This window comes from Arachis ipaensis, chromosome B06 (assembly GCF_000816755.2).
Source record: "Arachis ipaensis cultivar K30076 chromosome B06, Araip1.1, whole genome shotgun sequence".
NCBI classification, from domain to species: Eukaryota; Viridiplantae; Streptophyta; class Magnoliopsida; order Fabales; family Fabaceae; genus Arachis; species Arachis ipaensis.
The window spans coordinates 121,261,042-121,278,023 of record NC_029790.2 but is presented as its reverse complement, the minus strand read 5'-3'; the positions used below and the strand labels follow the sequence as shown (position 1 = coordinate 121,278,023).

The 16,982-nt window shown below is 35.3% G+C and overlaps 1 protein-coding gene across 1 annotated transcript; it reads right to left on the bottom strand.

Annotated features, from left to right (window-relative positions):
* Window positions 16,339-16,970, bottom strand: LOC107647439. The gene is made up of 2 exons (XM_021104910.1): window positions 16,760-16,970; window positions 16,339-16,679 (listed from the first exon to the last, which is right to left on the bottom strand). The coding sequence occupies exons 1-2, from the start codon at window positions 16,955-16,957 to the stop codon at window positions 16,410-16,412; spliced, it is 468 nt and encodes a 155-aa protein (XP_020960569.1). The 5' UTR covers window positions 16,958-16,970; the 3' UTR covers window positions 16,339-16,409.

Below are 16,982 nucleotides of genomic sequence, written 5' to 3'. Positions count from 1 at the left end.
AATATCCACTTGACTGCTTCCCAGTGTGCCTTACCTGGATTTGTCATGAACCTGCTAACAATACTGACTGCCTGTGAAATATCTGGGCGTGTACACACCATATCATACATTAGGCTACCGACTGCACTAGCATAAGGTACATTTTCCATGTAAGCCTTATCTTCTACTGTTGTGGGAGATTGTTTACCGAAGAGCTTGAAATGTGGAGCCAACGGTGTTATTACTGGCTTACCATTTTTCATTTTGAACCTTTCAATAACGCGTTCAATGTACACTCTCTTGCTCAAGAACAATTTTCGATTTGATCTCTCTCTTTTAATTTCCATGCCTAATATTTTTCGTGCAACACCCAAATCTTTTGTTTAAAATTCTTTACCAAGTTGAACCTTTAACCTATCTATCTCCACCTTGCTCTTAGAAGCAATAAGCAAGTAATCCACATACAATAGAAGATAGATATAATCTCTTCCAGAAAGCTTATGAATATATACACAGCAATCATAATTACTTCTAGAAAAACCTTGTTTTAACATAAAGGAGTCAAATCGCTTATACCACTGTTGAGGAGATTGTTTCAATCCATATAGATTTTTCTTTAAGCGACAAACCTGATTTTCTTTACCCTCAACCTTGAAATTCTCAGGTTGATACATGTAAATTTCTTCCTCTAAGTCACCATGCAAGAAAGCTGTCTTTACATCTAGCTGTTCCAACTCAAGATCACCCTGAGCAATAAGACTCAAAAGCACCCTTATGGAAGTATGCTTCACCACAGGAGAAAATATCTCGTTGTAATCAACACCTTCTTTTTGTGCAGATCTCTTTGATACTAACCTAGCTTTGAATCTTGTACCATCTGACTTAGTAGGATCTTCTTTTCTTTTATACACCCATTTACAACCAATTGCAGTCTTTTTCACGGGCAACGGGACTACCTCCCATGTCTTATTCTTATGGAGAGATTGCATCTCCTTCCATGGAGACCAATCAACTTTCTCTATCTTTGTCTTTGATAGCAATTTGAAGGTGACCGACTCATCATCCTCCACCGAGAGTGCATAATTTACCAAGTTTACCTGCCCATAATTTCTTAGAGGCTTGTTTGACCCGAACTTTTGAACGAATTTATAGTTCCTCTTTGGCCTAGTGGATGCCAAAGAATCCTGCTGCTGCTGTTGTAATGCATGTGCATCTTCTCGCTGAATCTCCTCATAATCAAGTTCATCCTCTACATCATCTCGAGTAGCATTAGGATGCTCCACTTGAACATTATTAGAATCTATTTGTTGGTATTTAGACTCTATCTCCACCACTTGAGTATTTGAAGTTTTTCGAACATCACCATCATCTGACATCGTATCTTTAGACAAAGCTACCATAGATCATTCATAAAAGGTAACATCCCTGCTAATTACAAACTTATAATCATTTACGCTCCAAAGACGATACCCTTGAACCCCTCTTGGATGCCCCAAAAAGATTTCCTTTTTAGCTCTATCATCAAGCTTATTATCTTTGACATGATAATAGGTTGTGCATCCAAAAACTCTAAGTTTCTCGTAATCTGCATGTTCTCCTGACCACACCTTATAAGGTGTGTCTCCATCTAGAGAAGAATATGGGGATCGGTTCACTGTGTAGCAAGTTGTAGCAATCGACTCCGCCCACCACTCTCTGCCTAACCTAGAATTAGAGAGCATACACCGTGCCTTCTCAAGTAGTGTACGATTCAGTCGTTCAGTGACTCCATTCTGTTGTGGTATTTTTCTAACTGTCCAGTGTCTCACAATGCCTTCTCAATCACAGAACTCCTTGAAAGCCCCATCCGTGTACTCTGTGCCATTATCTGATCGTAGAGTTTTCAGCTTCCTACCTGTTCGGTTTTCAACCATTGCTCTCCATCGCTTAAAAGTGTTGAATACCTCATTCTTATGTTTGAGGAAGTAAACCCAAACATACCTGGAATAATCATCAACAAAAGTAACAAAATACCTGGAACCACCCTTGGAAGTAACTTTAAACGGGCCCTAAACATCAGTATGCACGTAGTCTAACAACCCTCTGCTTTTGTGTTTGTTTGTAGAAAACTTTACCATGTGTGCCTTTCTATGCACGCAATGCTCACAAAATTTCATTTGTGGTTTCTTCATATTATTCAGCAAACCTTGTCCACAAAACAATGATAGATCTTTCTCTGACATATGTCCAAGCCGTATGTGCCATATTCTTGTGTAATTTGTTTGATCTCTACTTCCACCAATTCCAACTGCTAAATCACCTGTGACTGTTGTCCCCAAAAGAGAATAAAGATTACTGTGACGAACTCCCTTCATCACTACCAAAGAACCACGAACAACTTTTAGTACCCATTTTTCGCAACTATTTTGCAACCATTTTTCTCCAACAAACCTATGGAGATAAGATTTTTTCGCAAGTCTGGAATATGGCTCACATCCTTTATGGTTCTTACTATTCCATCATGCATCTTGATTCTTATAGTACCCAACCCTACAGTTTTGCAAGCATGATCATTGCCCATTAAAACTGTGCCACCATTTATGCTTCGATAGGTAGTAAACCACTTCCTATTTGGGCACATATGGTGAGATGCTCCTGAATTAAGAATCCACTTATCGAAGATTTCATAAGATTGTTCTGTCACAGAGTAACAGTCCTCCTCATCATTTGAGACGTAGCTTGCTTCTTGCTTTTCTTTTGGGTTGTCATTATTCTATGGGTAATGTTAGGTAACCAATAACTTTCTTGAACAATATGAACAACAACTAATAAAATCAAAACACACTACACCTCCAAATTGTCCACCTAAATCATAATATTAGAATAACCATCCACACACCTAGTAAAATGAACATCCGATATATCCATTGTTCACATTGTTTAGTATTTTCATTGTCTACCTATACTTTTTATTGTTCTATTTCTTGAAAGTTATTTTCTTATTTGGACAATTTGCTTTGAAATTTCCAGGCTCCCCACATTTAAAGCATATTCTCTTTGCGTAAGGTCTAGATTTTGGCCTAGACTTTCCACGCTTATTACCTTTTCCTCTTTCATTAGTCCTTCCTCTAGCCGCGAACAATCCTTGTGCTTGATCATTATACTCTCTTCCATTTGGAGATGACATTATACTTGTAGCAACCTTAGGTAGATCATCCGCTAAAAGTGATGCTCTCGTCTCATCCATGCTCAGAGTGTCACCCACCAGCATCAATGTCTGCACCAGATTTTCATAGGACTTCGGTAATGAAAGTAACAATATGAGTGCCTGATCCTCATCATCAACTTTTACATCTATATCCTTTAAGTTTGATATAATCCTATCAAACTTATTGATATATTCTCGGATTGAGGTACCTTCTTCTATCTTGCATGTATACAATTTAGATTTTAAGTAGATCATGTTAGTTAGAGTCTTCGTTATGAAGTTACTCTTTAACTTTGCCCAAACGCCTGCTGCAGTTGCTTCTTCATTTACCAAAAAAGCAACATCTCTCTCAAGGCATAAGATTATTGTAGCCCACGCCTCAAGATCTAATTCTTCCCAATTCTCATCTTTCATTTCCTCCGACTTTTTCTCTTTTCCTACTAGTGCCTTGTCTAATTTTTGTGATATGAGCAGATTTTTCATATGCATCCTCCAATAAGAAAAATCATCTTTCCCATTAAACTTCTCGATTTTATATTTTTCTACTTTGACATTACCACTAGTAGAAGCCATTATATTCAAATTGAATTTTACCAGGCAAATATGAATAATATAACGTTGGCCCTTGATACCAATTATTGAGTCTACAGCAGAATTTTGACTTCTAATAGATACAAAGTAATATGAAATTGAACACTACTCACAATAATGCACTTGCTATATATTTTGTAAAGAGGAAAAACAATATGAAAGATTTCTTCTAACTAACTCTATAAGATGATGTGAATAAGGATATTGCTATTATTATTGACTTCAATTACAATTCTAGAGACGTATATATAGTATCTCTATGATATAACTTCAACGAATAAGAATAAAATTCTCCGACAAAAAAACTCCTTACTAAATATTTTAAGTTCTCTCCTATTAAAACTCATTTATTTTACTTCCTAAAATTACTCTTATCCTTCCTTTATTCTCTCAAAAGTTGTTTGTGAATTTTCTGCCAGAAGCACGATGATGGAAGGTATATGTCACAAATGCTATAGCTGTGTTGAAATTATTTTAATTTTTGAATCACTGAGTATATATAGACAGAAAAGGAGGTTGGAGTTGTCTCGTCGTGGTGTATATATTTTGAAATTTGGAGAATGGATCGGGTTCTATTTGGATCCAAGAAAAGAAAGAATTTTATTTGGAGCATAGTTATCAAAACTGAACCAATAATTAATTCGATTAGAGTACGAGACCACTGAATTATTGGTCGAACCATCGGGTCACTGCTTGAACCGTTAGTCTGGTTATAATTAAATAATTATATAAAATTTAACCTTTTTATAATGAGTATTTTTTAATTATTTTTAGGCCATGGATTCGTTACTCCCACTTTTATGTGGGAGTATCGTTAACCATCCTAAAAGTATTTATAAAAAGAACCCCACTTTTTTGTATTTGAAAGAATTCATAATTTGATATTTACCTCTTTATTTATGTTTTTTACACATTCTTCCTTTTCTTTTTTAATCACAGTTTCAAAGAGGAGACATTTGCCTTTGCTAGGATTCTTGCCTCCTTCTACCACCGTCACTCGTTCTCTATTCCTCTCTCTTTGCGGTCGCTCGTTCTCTAATCCTCGCCGTGAGCCGTTGCTGGTTCTCTGCTCCTCACTGTGCACCGTCGTTGCAACTCTACTTCTCCCCGTGTCTCGTCGTATCTCACCGCCGCTGATGGGCGGTCTCGCCATGTCTCTCTTCCATGTTTGCTCGATGTCAAAGCAACATTTCTTCTCCTTTCTGGACTCGCTATCTCTAGCTCTCTGCTTTAGTTCAGTAACTCAGTTCAGATATATCTCTCAATTTAGTTTCTTTCTTTTCAAAGTTTCCATTTTAATTTAGAAATGGAAATAATATGAGAAATTCTGTTGATATTTTTTTTAACATGTGTAGAATTATAGCATTGGTTAGTTTAGCAATTTTAGCACTTCAGAAAGTTATGTTTTCTTTTTTTCAGATAGCATTAGTTAATTTTATCAATTTTGACTAGTTATGTTTTTTGTCAGTAGAAGATAAAATTTTTGCAAAACCATTTACCTTTGTTGTTGAGAAGCATTGCTATGTCATTATTATGCATGGACTAGGGTTTAAGTTCAGCAGATATTATAGTAGATTCTTAGAAGTTATTGCATGTCAATTCGATCTATTATGTTCGTATTATATTTTATTACTGTCAAGTGATTACTTGGCTTGGGAGTGTACTGTTCTTGATTCTTGTATCTGACATTATCCTACCATGTTGGTGTATCATTGTTCAAAACATAATTCTTAGCCTTTTCACGTGTTTATGTAGATCAGATTATTAACATTGTGATTGAATATCTATTTTCTTTTGTTTGGTTTGGAGTTGAAATTGTCCCTCTCCTCAATGGCCCAATTTCATACTTGTTGGATATGTATGCAAAAATCATATAGAAACTTTTACAAAGAGTTCACTTCATCCAGTGCTTCCTCTTCTGAGATTAGTTTGACTCTTGGATTTAGTGAGACTTACTAAGGGCTTGAATCTGATCTTGGAACTACTTTAATTACTTACACCAAAGAACTAAGTGCAAGAGAAAAAAGTACACCTCATGAACCTGACTTAGTCACACAAATTCATGAACCTAGTTTGTGGCAAATTGCCAAATATGACTTATACCTAACAACAACATGGATTGCTTCAGATGTAACAACTAGCAAGGTTTCTTTTAAATATTTTGTACTTGAATTTGAAATTGAGCACAATGTTCCACTTATGTGATTGCTAATTTTCTATGCTATTTGTATTGTGAGCACAACTGTGATGAGTTCCAAGTCAGGCCTCTTTATCATTTTATTCGTAGCTCTTTTCATGCAGGACTCGCTAACTACCATCAGGATGGTTGCATGTTAATCAAACATAGTTTGTGTTTATATTACAACAGTTGAAAAAACTTGGGCAACAGATGACTATCATTAACAGAAGCATTTCCTTCATGGTGTTTCCATATTATTAATAATAATTGCAAATATTATATTTCGCTCTATATTTATATCGTTGTTGTTTCGATTTCTAAAAATAGATATAGTCTCCCTAAGGACTGGAAAGCATTCTTTAAATGGTGACATTTTTTATTTAGTTTCAACAATATTGCATTCATTACACTACTGTAGCATTGTCTTAAATAAATAATATTTTGGCTATATTGGTGAACATCTGTATTTTTTATTTATATTTGTTGCTTACCCTTATTAGCTTAATTGGTGATTGTAAATGGTAAAGCAGTGCTGTCTTATTTTTATGCTTACATATATCTAATAGATGCTATTTTTAAGTATGTGCAACATGGCCAAATAAGATTGTTTTAAATCACAAAAAACTCAATTCAGTCAAAAAGCTGAACTAGCTGTTTCCATAATATCGCACGAAATGATGACGAAAGAGCATAATGATGAATCAGAATTTGTGTGTCACACAATTCATAGCATGTTGATCTATCTAATGAATATAAACTATTTTGTGTACTGCAATCAAATGGTGTTGATACAAGAGTAATTATTGTAAAAAAATCATAATTTAGTCATATTCCAATTTTATAATACAAACCTTTCCAATTCAAGAACTAGAAAATCCCAATCGGCTTGGAATATAGCGAAACTAGTTTAAAATGTGGTTAATGTAAAAACATAAACAAGAACGCATATCTATTTCAGCTAAAGAATGAGATAATAGTTCTATTTGGAATATTCAAGCCATGGAGTACCATTAAAAGCATTTGGAAAGCTTTAGAAAATGGAACCAACACAAATAACACTCTATTTATCTATTTCACCTCAAATAACCTCAATTTTTTGTCTTCAATTTCTTCAAGAATAACCAAAACTAATTTTGGAAACTCTTTCATTATTGTTCTAATTGAATACAACTTTCAAAAAAAATTAACGAAGGTTCTAATGCACCATGCATTAACTTAACAACATATATGACAATCTTTAGCATTCGTATAGACATTTATTTAACTAGGCTAATTTCTGGTAATGCCCTTCCCTCCATATAACATGTAATCTTTCTTCATTTCTCCCAAAACTGCATCATTAGTGCTGTAAAAAAATAAAACACAAAGAAAAAGAGGTCTATCACTACATTTTCAATACTAAAATCCTAATTGATTGTGCATACATATAAAAGCAAGCTGATGATAATGCCCCAAGAAAGAGCCAATGACAAATGAAAATTTGTAGGAGGTATGAGTATTGCTTGTATTTAGAATTAAACAAAAAATAATGCCTTATATCAATTCGGGCACCTGAGACAAACATTGGCTTAAGGAAAAGACGTCAACTACGTATGATGTATTTCATAGAAACATAATTCTAAACCACAAAAAGTAATAGTTTCAAGTTTAAAGTTACATACAAAAGGGAAAAAAAGATAGTATAACAAATTCTAGTAAATGGTCAAAGTAAGTTATACCTTTGAAATTTTCTATGAGAATATTCATTCTTCTTAGGAAAGCACAAGTCTTGGCCACATGCTAGGACAATAAAAACTTTGAAAAATATACATGAATGAATTTCGCATATATAGGTAGTCCTTTTCCCAAGAATAATACTACAAGGACTAGGAAAAAGGTTAGTTTACCCTCTTCAACTTATATAGAGAAGAGAGATAAAAATTCAACTCAACCTTGAAAAAGGCCAATCCATGAACGAAAATACTAAATTATATTTTTTACCATTCATAACACAGTTCATAACCCAACAAAATATGATACCTCTTGATAGTTGAATAACATGCTAACAATAAATATCAGAAACGTGATCCTTTAGTATGAGGCATCCACTTGAATAGGTAGCTTAAATAAGCAGCCATGTGCAAGATACAGTTGGATAGATTACTGAATCAAATGAGCTTGATGGTAGATATTTATAGAAAATTAAAGTCCAAAACCAGAATCAATCGATAAAACGATCCGGCAAAAAACTCAAAAATCGCCATCTATTTTAAAGACTCCAAATTAGATGTGCTACTCTCTTTTAAGTTGTTCTTTGCATCTTCCATAGATTTTTTCCAAGACCACAAAATCTGCATTAGACCACCATTCCCAACAAGAGAAATACATGTAGTTGTGTCAAAAACCTAGTCGATATAAACTTGAGAAACACAAAAAAAGTCGTATAGGCTCAGAAGATATCATTTCAAATCCTTTTCCTGTCATAGACAAACATTAATGGATTGTAATTAACAAATGAACCAAAGAAATGGGGGTGAAAATTAGAACTACAGGAGCATAACTAACAAAATTCAAAGTATACCTCAGATATAAGTAGTTCCAACAAAATAGTCAATTTTTAATAAAAAATGATCAACTAGCAATACAAAGGCTGAACAATGTATGTTCCCCGAGCTCACCACTGCAGTCTGTTTTCTTTCTTTTTGACCGTGAATACAACTCTACACATTAGGACAGCATGAAGTATATTATTGTGTAAAACTAAAAGGAAAATATTATGAAAAGAATCCAAAATTAATTAAGATCGTTTTTTGCTAGAAGAGATTAAGATTTTCAATTCTCATGGAACATGTTCAGTCAATGAATCCTTCACATGACAAAATAATAATTAGTCAATTAGGCTAACAATCCAATAGTAAACAAGATTTAACTTCTAATTGATAAAGAAAGACCAATTTTACATGATGTATCCCTCAGACTCATGTCTCACAAAATGTATTAAGATTGCTTCAAAGACATATAGCAATTTTTTTATGAAAAACAAAAAAAGGGGGCCGAAGTATAAAATATAATAAAAAGTGTGGTGCAAAAACAGCAGAAAAACATCCAAATTCACAAAAATTTCTATAGAAAAAGCAATAAAATAAAATAAAGTGAAATGAAACCTAGGTAGTTTGCAGTGATAGAGATGAAGCATAACAACGCAAAGGGACTAAACAGTGTGGTACGATGGCAGTAGAAAGAGTGGTGACGATGCTGAATGCAGGAGGCGGTGGCGGCAGCCACAGTAGTAGCTGCGGAGATGGGACAAGAACATGACAAGAACCCTAGCAGAGGCAAACATCTCATCTCTTCGACATTATGATTAAAAGAAAATAGAGAAGGTGTAAATACTAAAAATAAAGGGGCAAGCTTTTAATTGTTAATTTTTCAAAAATAAAAGAGTGAGGTTCTATTTGTAAATATTTTTATGTTGGCTAATGTTACTCCCACCTAAAAGTAGGAGTAACGAATCCACAGCCTTATTTTTATACTAATGTAATTATTTTTAAATTTTAATAATTTATTAATTAGTTTATACCTATTATGTGTCTTTAGGAGTGCACAGAAGTACACAAGAATAAACAGAAATAAACCGTATTTAAAAATAACTTTGAATTTTTGTACTTTCACATTAGTTTTTTTTAAGAATATGTATTCTTGAAAACTCATAGAAAAATCATATGTTGTGTTGAAATTGTTATGATTTTTGAATACTGAGTATATATAGACAAAAAAAAAGTTTCAAATTTAAAATTTTGGCCTCAAATTAGAGTTGTCTCATTATATATTTTGAAATTTGAATTTGTTTTTGTTTTTCCGCGAGACTGTGATGGAAAATGGATCAGGTTCTATTTGGTTTGGTCTCTGCCGAATCCCACGACAAAAAGAGTTTTATTTGGGATATAGTTATCAAAATCGAAGAAAGATATGTTTCCATTAGTGAAGCGCATGTGTATATACTGGTGTAATAGAAGTAGTTTTTGTTGCATTTGGACCAATTTGTTTGAACTTAATTGCCAAAAAGACTTGGATGTATAACTGTACTGCTATAAAAATATATGTACTGTACTCTATTGCGTGTGATAAAAGTACCCTACGTAGCACTCCAACCTTCCAAAGACAATGTACTTTTGTCACACGGAAGACATCTTGCGTGGGTACAAGTTTAGTTTCGATTTAGTGTGGGTACATATGTCAGCGTTTTCATCTTTCATGGGTACAAATGGTCATTTATTCTTACTTTCTCTATATACAAACTTGGATAGGGGCGGATGAAGTGCAAAGAATATTGAAGTTTTATCATACTTACCCTCAAGAGAATGAAATAAGACTAAATATGGATGGCTCATTCTTTACTAATAAGAATATTGTAGCTTGTGAAGGGGTCTTTAGGAACTATTTGGGTAGATAAATCATAGGTATACTCTTGCAATCTTTGCAGTAGTTCTGTCATGCATGTTGAGTTGTAAGGAATTGTTAAAGGTCTCCAAATTGCTTCGATCGTTGAAACAAACTCTGCATCTGCCCTTAATTTTGTGGAAAAATGGATGTGTTGCAAGCCTGCAACTCATCCCTATGCGTCAATTTTGGCGAACCTAAATAATCATTCTATCCCTGGTTAGATGGTCTCATGCTACGAGAAATGTGAATGATGTTGCAGACATACTTGCCAAGAAAGGACAGGGTGTAACACCCAAAAAACATCGTTATCCGATGTACACTTAATGGTCGTGAATGAACCTCATAAATGAAAGTAACCGTTATACAAGGTACAAATCTTATAAGGGCAACCAGATATACAAGGGGAGGTACTTTTTTATTAGAAAACATCACATTCTCTTGAATTTTTATTTATTTAGGTATCGGAGTATCATTGCAGATACCATCTCTTTTTTATCCATTCAAACTAGTTGAGATCTTGAGTTTCTTTCAAGGTCAGTTCAAAAAGAGGAATGCTAGGAGGTCAGCAATTTTGGTATTTTGTAACCATCAATTGGTCATCAATAATATTTTTAATGGTGTGAGATTACATCTAATGGTGGGAGATCACTCACTTTTGTTTTGATGGTTAATTATTGGCCAAAAAACAAAAATTGCTGGCCCCCTAGACTTTTCCGTTCAAAAAACTTTTGAACATTTGGTGCGGTCACGAGTGGTAATGGAATACATTCCGGAAAATGAACAAAATCAAGGGGGTGAGGCAACAAAGTGTTCACCAGGAAGCTGAATCACGACTTCGCGATAACCTACAAACACGTAACATTGAAAAAAAGGCAAACGTACACGGTCTAAGGATGGGGGTACAAGAGGTCGTGACGTCGCAAACGGTCTCTAATTTTACCCCACCTTGAAGGGAGAGGACTAAGTCTTCGGGAAGTTGTGGGCACAAGCGGAGGCCTAATCAACATGAGCCTATTCTAATTGGAAACACACCTTTTGGTACTCGAGTTTTGCGTGTGCATTTACCTAAAAATTTTGACAAGCTGATAGACATGAAGTATGATGGTACAACAGATCCACAGGAATGTTTAACAGCTTTTGAGGCTCGCATAAATATCGAAGGTGTGGAGGATGCAATTCACTGAAAAGCCTTCCTAGTTAAACTTTCTGAATCAGCAATGCAATGGTTCAATTCATTGCCTTCTGGGTCAATAAGCCAGTTTTCTGACATTTCAGTTAAATTTCTGGCTTATTTCACGGCCAGGCAAACTCAAGCGAAACATCCTATATTCTGTTTGGGAATTGAGCAATGTACTGGAAAAACCATAAGAGAATATTTAGATAGTTTCAATAAGGCTTTGTTGGAAGTGAACACTGGAGTTCCTGAAGTTATCAGTTTATGTTTAATTGCAGGATTGCAAAAAGGGAATTTTCAGTGACATTTGACATCTAAGAATTTGACATTTATGGATAAGATTCAGCAGGTGACTTTAGAATATATGTGGGATGAGGATGCTAGTCGTGTGGTTGCATCTAAAAAGAAGAACTCTTCTATTCTACCTCAAAAGGAAAAAATGGGTCTGGGGCGAAAGGAAAAAATCAACTAATTTTTTCACATTCCTAGGAAGTGGGTAAACGAGTTTGGGGCATTGTTCTGGACTATGCCCAGGCTCACTAACTGTGACTTTGGATTAACAATATAAATGTATAATCAAATGTAAGTTTGAAGATTTTATTGAGGATAATCGCTCAGCGAGATTCGTGGCATACCATAATCCCGCCTATCTTGAGTAAGGTTACAACACTTACCCAATATATATTTAATGGTGGTGAATGAACCTCATAAATGAAAGCAATCATTATACGAGGTACAAATCTTATATATTTAAAATATTTTCCGGATAGTTTTTGTTAACAAATTTAAAGAATTTGTTGCCAGCTATTTGATCATTTATGCCCATTCTTTTAGTTCATTTCAAAATATAATTTCGGTTCATTTGTAAGTGAATTATTTTGTTATAATTCTTCTTATTTTATTATCTTGAGAGAAATAAAAACAAAAAAAAGAGAAGAAAAATCAAACAAAAAAGAAAAAATTCTTCAAACTTTTCATCATGTTCTTCTTTTATTGTCTTGTTCATCTAATCAAATAAAGAAAAAGAAACACATAATGCTGCAAATCACTTGATGGATTTGGATGTGTTTTTGTTCATGATTCAATTTTGTTTTTTTTCTTCGCGCACGGAGATTCTTTTTCTTCTTCTTCTCCTCTTTCGTTATCATCATCACGACCAATATTTTGCCAACATCTTTATTGGTTCTGATTTTCTCTTGTGCTATCATTAAATAATTTCAGTTCATTTTTAAGTTTAATTTGGTTCATTTGTGAATTAATTTCGATTCATTTGTGTGTTAATTTCGGTTCACTTGTGAATAAAAAATTTTGTCAATACTTATCAGCAGCATCAAGTGAATCAAAATTAACACACAAATAAACTAACAATTAACACACAAATAAACTGAAATAAATTAAGAAATGAACTGAAATTATTTAATGAAGACAGCAGAGAAAATCAAAACTAATAAAGACGTTTGCAAAATGTTAGTGTTATTAGTGATGACGATAAAGAAGAAGAAGGACGAGGAAGAGAAAAAAGAGGAGGAGAAGAAGAAGGAAAGAAAAAAAATATGGTGTGCAAATTTGGAAGAAGTTTGCATGTGCTTTGTTGGAAGAAGAAGAAGAAAGATGAGGAGAAGAAGGAAAGAAGAAGAACCTGCACAAATTTGGAAGAAGAAGAAGAAGAAGAAAGACAAAGAGGAGAAGGAGAAAAAAACGAAGAAGCGAGCGTGAGAATCACGCTCTTTTAATGAGAGTGATTTTTGTTGGTAGAGGTGGGACAAATATCTACGAAAGTGGATTAAAGTGCAGGTATTTACTATTTATAAGTAATAATAGAACAAATTAGAATTAGTGCAAAAATCTACCCTTTATTTCGGTTGAAAGTGAGTCAAGTCAGCTCATGAGCTAGTTCGAACATGATTCGTTAATAGTTTGATAAGCTAAACTTGTGAACTAGTGAGCTGAGCTTGAACCTGAAATTAAACTCATAAATTAAATAAGTCGAGATTGAGTTTGAATAAGTTTAACTCATTAGTTTGTAAATTGGCTCGATTATATATAATAGAGTAAATTACCAATTATGCCCCCAAAATTATAAAACGCTGACAATAATAACCCTAATATTTGTTAAAGACAATGATACCTTTGAAAATTCTAAAAACGCAACAAATCTGCCCAACTGTGAAGTGAGCCCTTCTCCGTTAAACGGAGCTTGGTGATGTGGCAGACGGGATTCCAACGTGGCATCCTCATAAGGCCTTCCGTCCCATTTCAGGTTTACCCCTAATTCATGAAACCCTAATTGTCCAATTCCTAGTAAATGACCAGGCTAACCTTAAATGAAACACTCCATTTAACTATGACCATTTTGGATGCGGGAAACTGAAGAGTTTCTTAGTGTTGGTCTATGTTTCTCTTCGTTTCGTGTGTCTCTGCATTCGCGTCTTGAAATTGTTAACATCACTTGCAATCTCACGTTTGGCATTGATACTAGGTGAAGAAATCTCCATTGAACAACGAAGGTTTCGGTAAGCATTCATTGTTTTCGTTCTTCTTGTTATCAGTTTGTTGGGGTTTGCATATTGTTGCACCTTATGTGAAAATTTTTTCTGATGGTTGTCTTGACGTGTTGATTTATCTGATTGTTACTTATTTGATGTTTTTTGTTAGATGGCAACTCATATCACGTTTGTATATCACCATCGGGGTTGGTTAGAGAAGGATGCGGATGGTGTGGTGAGGTATAACGATGGTTTAGTGAGTGTCATCGATAAGGTGCATGTTGATACATGTAATCTGTTCCTTGTTGAGGGTTTGTTTCTGGATTTAGGTTATACTAGGTATAATGAAGTGTATTGGTTGGAGCCGGGGATGGATTTAGTTTTCAATCTATATATTCAATTACTTTATTCAACTAATTACTCAAGCTATGGTATATAATGTCTAACTTACTTAATGACAGGGCCTAATTCCTGCTCTGCAAGAAGTTATGCCAGGGGTTAATCACAGGTTTTGTACTATGCATATGTGGAGGAATTTCCATAAGCGTTGGAAAGATCTGGAACTTAAACAATTGTTGTTTCAATGTGCAAGGGCATTGATTGATCAGGAATTTGCTAAAGGTATGGCTGCAATCAAGAGGATTAATACAACTGCCTGGAAATACTTGTCTGCATATGAGCAAGGAACATGGTCAAGGTCAAGATTCTCTACCTGGCCAAAAGTAGATAACATAACAAATAATAATGCGGAATCACTTAATGCAACAATGGTGTGATTAAGAGGCAAGAGCATAATTACCATGCTGGAGGATATTAGATATTACTTGATGAAAACTATGGCATTTCACAAAGATGCACTAATGGCCTACACGGGCAAGCTGGCTCCTATCCAGATGAGCAGGTTGGAGAAATAAAAGAAGGAAGAAAATTACTGGGAAGCTCAGTGGGTGGGAGATGATGATCACAATGTGTTTGAAGTAAGAAGGCATGGTCGGACACTTCGGGTCAACACTCAAGAGAGGACTTGCACCTGTAGAAAGTGGCAACTGACAGGCCTGCCGTGCAGGTCAGCCAGATGGAGGACATGTTCAGTCAGCAACTTGCCAAAATTTGCCACATATGGATTTAGAGGACATGTCAGACTCCAAGTAAGAGAGGTTTTGGGAGGAGACCATGGATGCAGTTGAACAAGAGCTCACACAAGGCCATCCACATTCTGAAGCTGATGAAGAGGTAGTACATATATCAATCAATACTGAGGCAGTAACTTGACAAGTGGAACTTAGAGTTATTTTTTTTTGTAGGCCAATTTCAACATATCCGGTTCAACAAGTCAGTCTGCTAGAAGGAGAGCTCCTAAGACCAACCTTGGGAGGAGAGCAACCAGATCTAGCAAAGGTCCTGCATCAACTCTTAAAACTCCCTCCAATACTGCTGCTGCCGTTGCTGCTTCTTCTAGCAGGGAAGGAATCAAGGTAAAGATGCCTATTATGAGGCCCCCATCAGCTCCAAGTCCAGCAGCCACTCCAAGGCCCACAGCTCCAAGTCCAACAGCCACTACAAGGCCCAACCCACCATTTAGGCCCCCACAAATACGGCCCGTTGGACCTACTTCAACTGCTGTCCCTGGTTTAGGAGTTACAAACACCACAAGGACTCTCGTGGTGTCAAATGAAACCATGAATGGAGCTAGTAAAGCAACAACTTCTAGGTTCTCTAAGTTCATGCCAAATCAGTCTGGTTGAAGGATACTTGGATCTATGATTAGTTCTTCTTTTGGGTTATAAGTTGAAGTTTAGTTGCAATACTGTTTCTACTTTTTGAGTTATATGTTGATATTAGCATTCATGGTTATTGGCCTTTGCTGCACAATTTAAGTCTTTTGGTGTCTGATATTAAGACTAATTAGCGAGTATTCAGTATTTTGGTTGGAACAATATGTGTTAAGGCTAAATGTTATGCAGATCAAATAAGCCTTTGCTGCACAATTTAAGTCTTTTGGTGTCTGATATTAAGACTAATTAGCGAGTATTCAGTATTTTGGTTGGAACAATATGTGTTAAGGCTAAATGTTATGCAGATCAAATAATTTGGTTGGAACAATATGTGTTAATGCTAAATGTTATGCAGATCAAATATTTTGGTACTATTCGTGTTCCTTTGGCAGTGTTTCATTTCTTAAACCCATCTCAAATTAGTTAGCATATCTGAGTTGCCTTTTTTTACTTATTTGTATTCACTCCATTCATGTTATTGACAGTATTCAACTGAGTGTAACACACAGCTCTAATTCATTAACAAACAACAACAATAGCTACAACAATGTCAACATAAATTCCACAAAACAGTAACACATAACATCCATTGTTTGTCCTGCATGCATCCCTTCTCCTATCTAACCAAACAAATCACACTCAAAATCAAACTCAGAACAACTCCACAAAGAATGATGCATAAAAACAATTCAACTCTCTTCATGTGCTCCCTCATCATCTTTCCATCTCTGTGTATGGTCTCTGTCTCAAGACTGGTAAATCTCCCTTTCAAGACTCCACATTCATTGCATACTAGTGTTCCATTCTTCGAGATTTCCTCCAGCCCAACTGATTCCTCGTTGGTTTCGTCCATCCACTGAAAATAACGACACCCAGTGTTCTTCGTCTGCCCAGCACAGAAGCCATTCATCAAGCTCAACTCTCAATAGGGAATAGGGACAGATTCACCAGAAAATTCATACATACCTTCCACAGAGGACATCTGAAGAACCATCTCCCTGGATTTCTCCTCGTCTTCGACTTCAACGCCACCACTTGAAGACGGCAGAAGCATGTCCCGTCATATGGCTTGCTCCCGTGTTCATCGAGCCCTTCAAAGTTACTATTTTCCACTGACTGTGTCCTTCGATTGTTATTGGACATGCCTCTGCTTCCACCATGCATGATAGTAATTAGGGTTTATGTTTGT